General features: G+C 49.8%; 1 protein-coding gene across 2 annotated transcripts in view; it reads left to right on the forward strand.

Annotated features, from left to right (window-relative positions):
• The window catches only part of BCR (BCR activator of RhoGEF and GTPase), a 142,313-nt gene that overhangs the window by 100,148 nt on the left and 29,320 nt on the right, over positions 1-12,845 (forward strand). For both annotated transcript variants that reach the window (XM_005288606.5, XM_065567916.1), the window contains exons 9-14: positions 3,560-3,681; positions 4,579-4,747; positions 8,082-8,201; positions 9,187-9,262; positions 9,996-10,100; positions 12,436-12,510. In XM_005288606.5, coding sequence (XP_005288663.1) covers positions 3,560-3,681; positions 4,579-4,747; positions 8,082-8,201; positions 9,187-9,262; positions 9,996-10,100; positions 12,436-12,510 — 667 coding nt within the window. The remainder of the gene's footprint in view (positions 1-3,559; positions 3,682-4,578; positions 4,748-8,081; positions 8,202-9,186; positions 9,263-9,995; positions 10,101-12,435; positions 12,511-12,845) is intronic.

The following is a 12,845-nucleotide window of genomic DNA, read 5'->3' on the forward strand; positions in this document are numbered from 1 at the left end:
ACAGATTAATTCTCGAACAGCTCCCGTGAGTCTGTGCAAGGACCAAGCATTAGGCTACTTGCTGGCTTTGCTGAATTTCTCAGAAGGGGGCGCACTGGCAGTGACCAGGAATGGCCTCATCTGAGGCCCCTGTAAGAAGGAAACTTTCTCCCTAAGCCAGCAGCGTCTCAGCAGGATGGGAGTCTTGCCTTGAATGGGCAGCTCTTTGGGCCAGAGCTGCCTTTGACCCAGCAGCCACTGTGGCCTGTCCCCTCTGTCTTCAGACCGGGATTTAGAGACATGGTTTCCTTCAGCGGGGGATAGAGGTTGCAGACAGTGGCCCTGCTGCAGCTCCCCATTGGCTTCAAAGAGTGCCTGGCTACTGAGCAAATAGTCGGGACCTTGTTAACCCTCTCATCCCCGGCCTGCCACGGGGGCACAGCAGCAGCCTCCCCTAGGGCAGGACTGTGCCACGAGACCCTCGTGGGCTGGGGGGAGGAATGGAGGATCAGCATTGCACCCCAGAATTGCAGCTGGGTAACAAATGGATTGACCTGTGAGAACATATTTACACCTAAGGATGGTGAGCAGAGACTTGGCTGGCAACAAGCAGCTGTTCACACACCTCAGAGGAGCAGAGTTGATTTGCATCATAATAAATATTCATCAGCTCTAAAAACATTAAATTAGAGTTCTGGATTGCTGAAAAATACCATTTTTTCTGCCTCATTTCTCTCTCTCTCAAATTGACTCCTTCCCAGCTGTGGAAGGTGGGGATTTGCTCTTGACAAGGCCTATCCTTTGTTTCTGCCCAGGCACTCCTGGTTCCATATCTGGGCTGCAGGTCGCTCTCTAGTCCTTGGGGGCGGGAAATGAGCACACATCAGTAGCAGAGACATTAATGCAGGCAGGCATGCTCTCCAAACCCAGGGAGGATTGAGGAGGCTCACGCCCTCCTAAAAATAAACATCGACACATCCACAGGCCTTTCCGAGCCTGACTCACCACTGGATTCCCTTGCTCCCCAGGATCTTGCCCGGAAATGGTACCGTGATCTGTCAGGGAACAGGGTTACACCACTGACGGGGTGGAACATTTGCTGCTAGTGATCACAGAATTGCAGTGACATTTGGGATTGGCAAGCATCCCTGCGACTGATTCCTGCTCTTTAGCACCCAGAAAAGGCTTTAGTGCAGCCTTGTGCAATGTGTTGGTTTATACTGGAAAATGTATGATGCTCTGACTGTGAACATGGAAACAAGAACTGCTCCTTGTGCTTCATCACTCTGCCTTGTATTCCCCACCATGTCGTCTGTTGGGACTGACATCACGGTATCGATAAAGGTAGTGGGTGGGTCTGAACACGCCTACAGATGGGTCCTCTACATTGAGAGTGTTCTGGGGGTGTTGAGGAGAACAGTAAGTTAATGCACAGGGTGTTACAGTCGCAGACTTAGGTTTAAACTCTGATTTGGTTACAAGTAACTGTTTGGATGTTTCAGTCTCATCCGTTTCCCAGTCAAAACATAGCACAGCTTGGGAATTGGCAATTTTTGCATGCGAGAGCCTGGTACTGAAATAGTAGAGATCTGGTAGCTCAGGAGCAGGGTACACTGACAAAGCTGTGGGGGGGGAGGGGGGAGAGAGGATGATGGAAGGAGCAGATAATAGAACAGCCGGGGGGAGGGAGGACTCCATTAGGATTGAATAACATTGGCAGAGCTATCACCAGAATACCTAGGCATAAAAGTTATTGCTGGAGCACCGATCACCATAGTATCTAGGTGTGTGGACCCAACACCGGAGTAACCGGGGTGACGTAGGTCAGGATTGGGTGCATTGGCAGAACTGGGCAGAGAAGCCTGCTCGGTACTTGGATCAAGGCAGTGCTAGAAGATTTCCACTTTTGTGAGGATCAGACTTGCCCCCAAATTGAGAATCCCCAAAGCCCAATTTGGAACCCTCTGCAAGATTTCACCTCCCCTAGCTCATGTTCCGGCTGCCATTGATTCGGGGGGGGGGGGAGGTCTGAGCACGGAACTGGGCTTGAAACTTTGCAGTAGCTTGCTGATGACTACGTACTACTGCCTAGTTTTGCTTGAATGATACTCCAGAGCCCCACACCAAAGGAGAGGCCCAAGGGGAGGAAAAGTGGGACAGTCGTCATGTCTGAAACAAACCACTTGGCCCAAGGACTCATTCAGACCCTTGAAACTAGGAGCCTGTCTTCTGAGGGGGATAAAGGCATCCGAGCTATGCTCCATACTGATTCTGAGGTCTGATCAGTGTCTCATGTTTTGGGGAAATTTTATAGGGAATAGAAAAAGGCTTTAAGTAAATACATAGGAAAAACACATCCAGATGGGGCTGTTCAACTACTGGCTGATTAGGGACTGCTGGTGGATTTGCTAGTTTTTCTAAGCAAATATAGGTCCCTTAGCAGTACTTGTTGGAATAGGGAAGCAGCAGGAATATTTAGCAGCTGCTGTGTACAAACAGGTACGGCGTGGAGAGGAGGGTGTTTCATGGTCTGGATTTGGTAGTTCTGCAGCGTGGCTGCAGCTAGTGCGAAAGCTTACCTGGTGAAGCGGTGTATGCTGCCCTCTGCTAGTGAACAGTGGAATGCCTTGCTGATGAAGGCTGCTGGCAAGCCCTGTGTGTGTGGTAATGGTCTGTCAATGACTTGCCATAAATTAAAGCAGCTGAAAGGATTTTGCTTGATGTTTCCAGCGGGGTTCCTTTGAGTGAGAGCTGGCAGGTGAAGTTTCAGCCCCCAAAGAAAAAGCTTGGAAAGTCAAGAGTGACTGGAAAGAGAGGCTGAGCCTGGAGAGTCTGGGTGAGCCGTCCAGCATTTGCACCAGGCGGTGGGTAACTGCGCTCTGTGCAGCTCTCAGAAGTATTTGCCTCAAGCCAGCTGGCAGCTCACCAGCTGGAGAGGTGGAGATTTGACTCCAGTTAAAAACTAAAACCCAACATTCAGGACAGTATTTGGTCCTGCCATGAGGGCAGGGGACTGGACTCGATGACCTCTCGAGGTCCCTTCCAGTCCTAGAATCTATGAATCTATGAAAATTCAGCCACTTTCTCTGATTATGCACGTCCTGCAAGTGGTGGAGAGAGCAGCAGGAAGGGACCAGACCGCAAAGAGTTAACTCAGTGGCCAGGATTAGCAAGAGAGGGGATGGCCCGAGCCAAGTCACTGGGATGGCCCTCTGTGCTAAGTATGCATCCTTAGTGGGTCTGAGGAAAGCCCCAAGGAAGGGCATGAACAAGGAGAGAGCATGAGTGGAGAAAGAAGTAAACATGCAGGCCAATTAATGAGACCCCTCAACTGATCATCCATTTCTCAGGCCCCACTTCGGACAGGGAGGGTCTCCCTTGGAACAGAAAGTCCTGGAGAGAGCAGTGGGTGGGGCAGGTTTGCCATGTTTCACCAGTGATGGGTCACATGAGGATCAAGCTTTGGGCTGGTGCTAGGGAGGTTTATCTTACCCGAGGTATTGATGAGGAGCCATAGTGCCTTGGCTCAGCGACCGACCCCTCCTGTCCTAACTAGAACTGTGTCTCCTGTTTCTGACAGCACCGGCAGCTCTTGAAGGACAGTTTCATGGTGGAGCTGGTAGAGGGGGCTCGGAAGCTGCGCCACGTCTTTCTTTTCACTGACCTGTTCCTGTGCGCCAAGCTCAAGAAGCAGCTTGGAGGGTAAGGATTTTCCCGCTTCACACCCCATTTTCCAGGGCTTCGCACCCTATATTCAGAGCAGTGGACTTGGCAGAACGCTAGTTCCGTGCATACAGCTGCACCTAACTCAGCAACGCTGCAGCCCATACAGGGAACATTGTACAGTGTAGCATTGTCCTTCAGAGGAGACAGAGCCAAAATCCTCATCACTTCGGGGAGTTAAATACTGCCTGTCTACCTTCCTAAAAGCAGGGGTGCGAACTGTGGCATCCTGGACAAATTGCAGCTGGGGTCATTTAACTCTGCCTCCCTTCATTCCCCCTGCAGTTTCAGGTGGTCGTCTTCACTTCCTGTTGCAGCCTGCACTTAAGGTTACTCGCTAGCTCCCTCTAGAGGCTGGATCTCACAGGGGTTTATGAGGCAGCTACGGCTTGCAAAAAACTTCTGCAGCAGACAGCAGAGGCTCCTGCTTTTAGATCCGGAGGTCCGAGGTTCAGTCCTCTCTGCCAAAGACCCACCCGGAGGCATCGCATTATAGGAGCGTAAGCTCTTGTGTAGCAAGCTGCTGCGTTCTGCCCCAGAGATGGTTGTATTTAAAGATATCCCGGTATTTGGGAAGTGCTTTGGGCTGCTTCAGAGTGAGCACTGGATTAAAAAAAAATAAAATCTACGGGCAGCACCAGCGGGCAGCACACTGTACATAGCATTGTAGTGGGTATTGGCTCCTTCAAGATTCATTGCTGGAAGACTGACCGACCCCAGCTGTGCTTCCATCTCAGGGGTTACAGTGAGGGTGAGCCTGTTTCACTGTCTTGTAACCTGCAGTGCTGAAACCACCAGGGGGGGGAAGCATGGAAAGAGCGGGGTGAGCTGATGGCGTGCAAGTGTGTTTAAAGCCCTGTCCCCTCTTCTTTTCAGGAAAAGCCAGCAGTATGATTGTAAATGGTACATTCCGCTCACAGACCTCAGCTTCCAAACTGTGGATGAGTCCGAGGCAGTGCCCAACATCCCACTCGTGCCTGACGAGGAGCTGGATGCCATGAAGATCAAGATCTCCCAGATGAAGAATGACATCCAGCGAGAAAAGGTAACGGCAGGTGGAGCCGTCTTCCCCAAGCCAAGGGGGCATGTTGCGTCCCAACCTGGAAGTGGGATGCTGCTGGGGGGGTAACTCCCCTCCAGAGTTTGTTTGGACAGGTAACGCTGCTAAGCTATGGCACTTGCTTGTGACGTGCAGTGGAACTAAACTTTTGGTTACCCATGTAGTGGTTGGGCAGGCAGCTATAGCTAGGCATGATGCATTATCCCTGGTGTGATAGTGTCCTCTGGGCGTCCAGGAATAACAAAGCATCCAGCAACTAGGTGTTGAATGTTCTCACGGTGTTGGCAGGCCCTGTTCATGGTGCTATGTGTTTGCTGAAGGAGGAATTGGGAGGAATGGGGTAGCTTTTGTGCCGAGGGCACATGAGAGTGGATAGAAATGTGGTGAGCCTGTTTTTCAGAGATTTCAGCTCTTGGATATCTAAGCACGAGCCTGGGTGTGGCTTTGGTCACATATAAAGATACCTCTGCATTTTCACCATATCAGCAGTGCTTTCTAAGTGTGTTTGAAGCCTAGCGAATTTGGATGCATAAGCAGGTCTATAGATAAACATGTCAACCTCTTTCACTGTCACCAATCACACAGTGGGCTCTGTGGCTTTAATGTTGGCCCCTCTTCGTTTGCTAGACGTGCGTTTTCTCAGGTGTCGCAGAATCCAAGCCATTTCCTAAGTGGGGTGGAGTTCCACCTGCCCGACGGCAGAACCACTGCTGAATGGACGTGTTGTTTGGCCACCTGTGAAGGGAAGAGGGGGATAGATTAGAAAATCGAGTCAAATCTCCTCCACATTGATTCTGGCATGAGACCACCGTAATGTGGTCTAATGGAGGACTTCAATCACCCTGACATCTGCTTGGAGAGCAATACAGCAGTACACAGACAATCCAGGAAGTTTTTTGGAGAGTGATGGGGACAACTTCCTGGTGCAACTACTGGAGGAACCAGCCAGGGGCTGCTCTCCTCTTGACCTGCTGCTTTCAAACAGGGAAGAATTGGTAGGGGAAGTAGAAGTGGGTGGCAACTGGGGAAGCAGTGACCATGAGATGGTTGAGTTCAGGATCCTCACAAAAGGAAGGAAGGAAGGAGAGCAGCAGAATACGGACCCTGGACTTCAGAAAAGCAGACTTTGACTCCCTTAGGGAATTGATGGGCAGGATCCCCTAGGAGGCTAATACGAGGGGGAAAGGAGTCCAGGAAAGCTGGCTATATGTTAAAGAAGCCTTATTGAGGGCGCATGAACAAACCATCCTGATGTTCAGAAAGAATAGCAAATACGGCAGGCGACCAGCTTGGCTTAACAGTGAAATCATCAGTGAGCTTAAACACAAAAAGGAAGCCTACAAGAAGTGGAAACTTGGACAGATGACTAGGGAGGAGTATAAAAATATTGCTCGAGCATGCAGGGGTGTAATCAGGCCAAAACACAACTGGAGTTGCAGCTAGCAAAGGATGTGAAGGGTAACAGGAAGGGTTTCTACAGGTATGTTAGCAACAAGAAAAAGGTCAGGGAAAGTATGGGACCCTTAATGAATGGGGAGGCAACCTAGTGACAGTTGATGTGGAAAAAGCTGAAGTACTCAATGCTTTTTTTGCCTCAGTCTTCACAGACAATGTCAGCTCCCACACTGCTGTCCTGGGCAACACAGTATGGGGAGGAGGTAAGCAGCCCTCAGTGGTGAAAGAACAGGTTGAGGACTATTTAGAAAAGCTGGACATGTACAAGTCAATGGGTCCAGATCTAATCCATCTAAGGGTGCTGAGGGGATTGGTTGATGTGATTGCAGAGCCATTGGCCAATATCTTTGAAAACTTGTGGCAATCGGGGAAGGTCTCGGACGATTGGAAAAAGGCAAATATAGTGCCCATCTTTAAAAAAGGGAAGAAGGAGAACCCAGGGAACTACAGACCTGTTAGCCTTACCTTAATCCCTGGAAAAATCATGGAGTAGGTCCTCAAGGAAACCATTTTGAACCACTTGGAGGAGAGGAAGGTGATCAGGAACAGTCAACATGGATTCACCAAGGGCAAGTCATGCCTGACGAACCTGATTGCCTTCTATGAGATAACTGGCTCTGTGGATATGGGGAAAGCAGTGATTGATATATATATATATATAATTTTATATATTTATAAAATATATAAAAATCATATCAAGATATGATATATCTTGACTTTAGCAAAGCTTTTGATACGGTCTTCCACGGTATTCTTGCCAGCAAGTTTAAAAAAGTATGGATTGGATGAATAGTCTTTAAGGTGGATAGAAAGCTGGCTAGATTGTCAGGCTCAACAGGTAGTGATCAATGATTCTATGTCTAGTTGGCAGCCAGTATCAAGTGGAGTATCCCAGGAGTCAGTCCTGGGGCTGGTTTTGTTCAACATCTTTATTAATGATCTGGATGATGGGATGGATTGCACCCTCAGCAAGTTTGCAGATGACACTAAGCTGGGGGGAGAGGTAGATACACTGGAGGGTAGGGATAGGGTCCAGAGTGACCGAGACAAATTGGAGGATTGTGCCAAAAGAAATCTGATGAGGTTCAACAAGGACAAGTGCAGAGTCCTGCACTTAGGACGGAAGAATCCCATGTACGGCTACAGGCTGACGACAGATTGGCTAAGCAGCAGTTCTGCAGAAAAGAACCTGGGGATTACAGTGGACGAGAAGCTGGATATGAGTCAGCAGTGTGCCCTTGTTGCCAAGAAGGCTAACGGCATATTGTGCTGTATTAGTAGGAGCATTGCCAGCAGATTGAGGGAAGTGATTATTCCCCTCTATTCAGCACTGGTGAGGCCACATCTGGAGTATTACGTTCAGTTTTAGGCCACTACAGAAAGGATGTAGACAAATTGGAGGGAGTCCCGCGGAGGGCCATGAAAATGATCAGGGGCCTGGGGCACATGACTTGCGAGGAGAGGCTGAGGGAACTGAGCTTGTTTAGTCTGCAGAAGAGAAGAGTGAGGGGGGATTTGATAGCAGCCTTCAACTACCTGAAGGGGATTCCAAAGAGGATGGATCTAGACTGTTCTCAGTGGTACCTGATGACAGAACAAGGAGTAATGGTCTCAAGTTGCAGTGGGGGAGGTCTAGGTTGGATATTAGGAAACACTATTTCACTAGAAGGGTGATGAAGCACCTAGGGAGGTGGTGGAATCTCCATCCTTAGAGGTTTTTAAGGCCTGGCTTGACAAAGCCCTGGCTGGGATGATTTAGTTGGTGTTGGTCCTGCTTTGAGCAGGGGTTTGGACTAGATGACCTCCTGAGGTCTCTTCTAACCCTAATCTTCTATGATTCTATGAATGTCTCTCTGTTTTCTAGAGGGCTAACAAGGGCAGCAAGGTCATTGAGAGGTTGAAAAAGAAGCTGTCTGAGCAGGAATCTCTGCTGTTGCTGATGTCTCCCAACATGGCTTTCCGGGTTCACAACCGGAACGGCAAGGTAAGCTGCTCCACAGGTGTCTCTGGGGCCTTGCATACAGGACCGAGAATGAGGCGCAAGGGGGGCGTTTGTGTGCATGTGCGTGTCACAGTGCCCCACCCAAGGGAATCGGATCTGCTCAAGCATTTGTCAGTTTGTAATTGTCTCATCATCCAGTGGCTTGTCTGAAAATAGTCTCCAAGCTGCAGATGTCCAGCCTGTGCCATGCTGAAGGCCACTTTGACAACTTACCAGGAGCCCAAGGGTTAATTTGCATGTACATTTGCATTTTTAAAAATAAAATCAGAAATTCACCCCTCACCCTACTATCTGCCTGTGCTTGGATCCAACCAGATAGGGGTGGGAACTGCATCACTTCCCCTGGGATAAAGCCCCGCAGCTGCTGCACCATAGCTGCATCCTTTAGTAAAGTTGCAGGGGGAGGGTACTCATAGGTTTAATTTCATGGCTATAGACTTCATGGGCCCCCTACTGCTAACAGACTATGGAGATTCTCTCTTAGCTAGTGGGAGAGGCTCGTGGTTTTAGGTTTATCTTCAGTGCTGTATGTGTGGGGTTATTGGTGACTCTGGTATCTGCCTATACTCAGCAATGGATTGTTTCAAGATCTAGTCACCAGCATTTTCTTCAGCTCATTTTGAAGGCATTTTGGCATCTGCTTCCTTAGCCACACATCTGCCTAATCTCCATGGCATGCACTATTGGCTCGCCTGGCCAGAGTAGACAGCCGTCATGGAAGCTCATGCTGCCACAATCCCAGCTGCCATTAACAGGGTGGTCCTTGGAAGAAGCCCAGGCTGCAGGTGTCCTTGCTGGTGTTGAAGGCACACGGCTGAGAGGGCGTTCACAGTGCCAGGGTCCCGGCTGGCACTGCCAAAGCAGTGCTGGGAGGAAGCTGGCAGGTGTACTAGCAGGGTCTGGATCTCACTGGGAGGTGGTGGGTCAGAATGACATGCTCCTTGTTCCCCTGTGTCTTCCTGCATAGAGTTACACATTCCTCATCTCGTCGGACTACGAACGGGCAGAGTGGAGAGAGAACATCCGGGAGCAGCAGAAGAAATGTGAGTGTCCCTTGGCCAATCAGAGCCCTTGTCTTAGGGCGTTCTAGAGACCATCTAGCTGGGTAACCTCAGCGTATATGCCCCTCTCCCCTGCCAGGGAGGAGGAGTCAGAGAGGGATTGTCCAACCCGGGGAGTTAGCTAGAAGTGGGGAATGGCCTGCTGCCACAAGGAGGAGGAGATGCGTGAATATCCAGGAGACAACATGGATGAATTCCTTTTCTTCTCCTGCCCTGTCGCTGCAGTTGAAGCCAGTGGAGGTGCTTTTGCTTCCAGCCCCTAGATGTGAATGTCTGGGAGCTAGGGCACAGGGAGAGCTCTCCCCAATGGAGTCATTTCTCCCATTGGCCTCAGAGTCGTCTGCCCTTCTGGGGCAGTGAAAGGCCCTCCCGTTTCCCTGGCCTTTGCCTGAAGGGGGTGCTTTATTTTTGGAGAGGGGTTGGCTGTGGCTCTGCCAGGGAAGAAGAGTCTCTTTCGTTCTGTGTGCAAGATCCAGAGACTATCCATAGGACAAGTGAGGCCCTGCATGTGACTGGGCCGAAGCCTCCTGGCAGTATGGCCAAGGGGTCTGTGCTTGAGCCATGGTTCCTTCCGACCACAGAAACGCTCCCTTATGCCAACTGCTAGCATTGCCCTGGGCGCATCTGCAAGTACCCCCTGCCTGGGCTCGGGGGAGTGTCCATGGAGTTCTGTGCCCTGGGCAGATACCATTCCCTCTCTGAATTTCCTTGGCAGGCTTTAAAAGCTTTTCGCTCACGTCCGTGGAGCTCCAGATGCTGACAAACTCCTGCGTCAAGCTTCAGACCGTCCACAACATCCCCCTCACCATCAATAAAGAAGGTGAGAGCGGTCGTCGGCGCCCTCGTGTAGACCAGCTACCGTCATAACCCCCCCCCTGCCTTTCCTTTACATCCCCCTTGTCCTGCTCTTACTGTTCAGGCCTCAAGGTAGCTGTGAGTGGATGGTCTTGTAAAACAGTCCCGATTCTGACCACACTTAAACCCTGAACAACCCAGCTCTGTTGTAGCTAGTTGCTGTCGGAAGATTTGATTGCCCCCAGAAGCTTGCTCTGAGTAGACAAGACACAGCAAGCAGAGAGAGCGGGCTGGGGAGGGTCTGCTCAAAGGTTCCAGAGTTATTTGGTTCCACAGTATAAATACAACCTGTGGAATGTTTGCAGTTCACTTTCTCCCCCACTGCTCCTTTGACAATGAATTCCTGCCCTTCCCCTGGGGCTTTACTCCGTCTCCCCCATTGTTATTGGGTGGATTCTCATATTATTTCAGTAAGTATTGTTCCTTTTACTTTCCCCCATCATTCAATGGACTGAAGTCCCTTCCCCTGTCGTCCTACCACTAACCCCCTAGCCGTTGTACCCACAACAGCCCTGGCCACTAACCCCACTCCTTCCTCCTGGAGTCCAGCCCCTCCGCTTCCCTGGCACATGTATATCTGTGGGAGTCTCTCTTAGATATATTCTTTAAAATGTGATTTTAAAATGAACAGGCTGGACATGAGAAAAAGGTGTGAAGTAGCCACAGTCCTCCCTATGACTGAGACAGGCGTAGGATTTTCAGATGGCATATCTGTGGTGGGGGAGCCGGTCTGTTCTGTTGAGCGGTCTCCATCCTCATCAGCTGCAGGCATGAGTGTGAAATTATTTTGAGCTGCCCTATTGAAATTCTTGGCCTGCGTGTTTGATGGGGAGGGCATTTATAATGAAACGATGGGTGCTGCTGCTGAGGCAGCAAAAACGTGAAATGAAGCAAATGTAGGGAGGCAAAATGGCGGAGATGCGGGGAGCATGTTTGTGCTGGTTCTCAGTGAGTAGATTTGCAGAGGGGTGGTGCATGTCAGTTAGTGTGATGGTGAGTTTGCAGATATGAGTCCAGTATTCAGAAATGCAGCCTGTACATAATGACTGTGTATCATATGGTTTCTCTGTAAGAGTCCGGGCGTAGGCAGTCTGGCCTACTGGTTGTTACTGGGCTGGTGTCATGGAGCCAAGGGCTGTCCACAAGGCGGTAGTTGGCAAGCAGGGATCAGAGTAGGTGCAAGAGCTGAAATAAGTAGGTGAGAGTCAGGGTCAGAGTCAGGCCAGGGTCAGGAATAGTTACCAGACTGGAGTCAGGAGGCAAGAGTCAGTGACAGGCCGGAGTCGGAGACCTAAGATCAGACAGCGAGGCAAGGTCTGGAGCTGCAGCAAGGCAGAATTCTGCATGCTTGCCCAAGCAACTTCTTGGAGCACCTCCAGGGTTAAGTAGTAACCGTGGGCCAATCAGAAGGCCGCAGGGTGCTGTTGCTCTGAACACTTTGAGCGGTACTTCCTGTGGCACCTAATCTCCAGAGTGCTCCTAGGTTGCAGCTCTGCATGGTGTGCTGGTGGTGATGGGGGAATGTCAGCTGCCCCAGGCTCCATAGACCCAAGTTCTAGTCCCGCAGATCCTTACAATCTGACTCTTAATGCCAGGCCAGTGCTTAAAGGGATGCCAGCAATCTTCTGTCTGAAAAGTTTTGCCTACTGTGATTATAAGTACAGCTAAGATCAGTGTCGCTGACAGATTAGAGAGAGAATCCTCGACGGAGAGATAAGAAAACCTGAGTCAGATCTAAGTTTTTCCCTACTCTGCCACTGACTGGCTGGGTTACTTTGGGCAAATTCCTTCACTGCTCTGTGCCTGTTTCCTCTGCCATCCTTATCTCTCACCTATTTAGATTAGAAGTTCTTTGAGGCAGGGACTCTCGCTTATTCTATAGCGTGCCCAGCTCACTGGGGCTCTGATCTCACTTAGGACCAGCAGGTGCTGCTGTAATATAAATAATAATACTTTTCAGTTTTCCTTTGTGCAGTTGACAGCCCTTTGTGTATAGTCAGTTGGTTTCTTCTGTTGTTGGGTCTTTCGCAGCAACAGTGGGAGAGAGGAAAAAATTAAAAATAATGAAGTGTGATTGTAAAAGCTCCAGAATTGTCTAGAGGACTCTGGGACAGGAGTGGTACCTGGAGCAACTTACAACTCCTTTCTAAAAAAAACTGACTAGATGTCATGTTCCTGCTACCGGGGTTAGACACTTTATCTTCCACTCTGCAATCTCTGTGATGTAAATCTCCTCCCGGTGTCTTTCCCTTTGCCATCTCTGTGAAGCTGAACTAAAATCTCTTGGGTCTTTTGTACAGATGACGAATCGCCCGGGCTCTATGGATTCCTGAACGTCATTGTTCATTCTGCCACGGGGTTCAAGCAGAGCACAAGTGAGTTGCAGATCTGTGACGTGCAAGTGAGGGTCTGTTAGGGCCAAAGGACAAGAATGAGGTACTCTGGGCATAGAGACGTCAGTTTGGGGATACAGGGTTTGGTGAAGAGAGTCAGTTTGGGTGATTGGGAGTGGGGGATTAGTGTACATTTGGGGGATGCTGACTAGCTTTTTGTAGTGATAAAAGCTCTCAAATAGACCAGGCTCCAACACAAATCATTTCACTCTTACCCTGTTTTCTGTCATTTTTCTTACTGTATGTGCTGCTTACCCAACAGTTCATGGGTAAATCGGCTCTTGCTCCCTCGTTGCCCATTTTCCAACCCTGTTTGA

Source organism: Chrysemys picta, chromosome 15 (assembly GCF_011386835.1).
Source record: "Chrysemys picta bellii isolate R12L10 chromosome 15, ASM1138683v2, whole genome shotgun sequence".
In the NCBI taxonomy this organism is placed as follows: domain Eukaryota; kingdom Metazoa; phylum Chordata; order Testudines; family Emydidae; genus Chrysemys; species Chrysemys picta.